Raw genomic sequence first — 1,090 nt, 5'->3', positions numbered from 1 at the left:
AAGAAACAAAACAGAGGATCATAGGGAAAGGGAGAGAAAAATAAAACAAGATGAAATCAGAGAGGGAGACGAACCATAAGAGACTCTTAATCACAGGAAACAAACTGAGGGTTGCTGGAGGGGTAAGGAGTGGAGGGATGAGGTAACTGGGTGATGGACACTAAGGAGGGCACGTGATATAATGAGCACTGGGTATTATATAAGACTGATGAATCACTGAACTCTACCTCTGAAATTAATAATACACTCTGTGTTAGTTAATTGAATTTAAATAAAAAAATAAAAAGACTCTCTTTTATGAAGATTTATGAATGCTAAGAAGGAAGCCCCTGCCCCTCCCAAAGTCGAAGCCAAAGCAAAGCCTTTGAAGGCCAAGAAAGCGGCGCTAAAAGCCATCCACAGTCACATAAAAAAGAAGATCTGCATATCACCTACCTTCAGACAACCCAAGACTCTGCGTCTCTGCAGGCAGCCCAAATACCCTCGAAAGAGCGCCCCCAGGAGAAAAGAGCTTGATCACTATGCCATCATCAAGTTCCCCCAGACCACTGAGTCAGCCATGAAGAAAACCGAAGACAACAACACACTTGTGCTCATTGTGGATGTCAAGGCCAACAAGCACCAGATCAAACAGGCTGTGAAGAAGCTCTACGACATTGACGTGGCCAAGGTCAACACCTTGATCAGGCCTGATGGAGAGAAGGAGGCATATGTTCGACTGGCTCCTGACTATGATGCTTTGGATGTTGCCAACAAAATTGGGATCATCTAAACTGAGTCCAGCTGGTTAAATCTAAATACAGTTTTTTTTCATTATAAAAAAAAATAATAGAATAAAATAATTTTAAAAAATGAGAAAAATGAGGCACAGGACCAGCTCGATGTCACTTAGTGTCCACCTTCTTCAAGGAAACCCAGGCTCTCATTTAATTCCCACAGTGATCCCAAGGTGTAGGAATTATTGTCCCCATTTTATAAAAGGAAACTAAGATTCAGAAAATAGCCTGCCTAAAGTCACCTAACTAGTAAGTGGCAGAAATGGAAATGGAGCTTTTGTATGTATGTATAAAGACAAAGCTATGCAATGTCA

At 41.3% G+C, this 1,090-nt stretch overlaps 1 protein-coding gene across 1 annotated transcript; it reads left to right on the top strand.

Moving 5' to 3' along the window:
- Positions 1 to 307: 307 nt before the first annotated feature.
- LOC116865503 (60S ribosomal protein L23a-like) lies at positions 308 to 777 on the top strand. Its single transcript, XM_032853715.1, has one exon. It carries the CDS (start codon positions 308 to 310, stop codon positions 770 to 772), a length of 465 nt encoding a protein of 154 aa, XP_032709606.1. The 3' UTR covers positions 773 to 777.
- The last annotated feature ends 313 nt before the right edge of the window (positions 778 to 1,090 follow it).

This window comes from Lontra canadensis, unplaced genomic scaffold (genome assembly GCF_010015895.1).
Source record: "Lontra canadensis isolate GAN:19392208 unplaced genomic scaffold, GSC_riverotter_1.0 scaffold8, whole genome shotgun sequence".
NCBI lineage: Eukaryota > Metazoa > Chordata > Mammalia > Carnivora > Mustelidae > Lontra > Lontra canadensis.
Note: the sequence above shows the minus strand (reverse complement) of the source record. Positions and strands in the feature narration are given on the sequence as shown.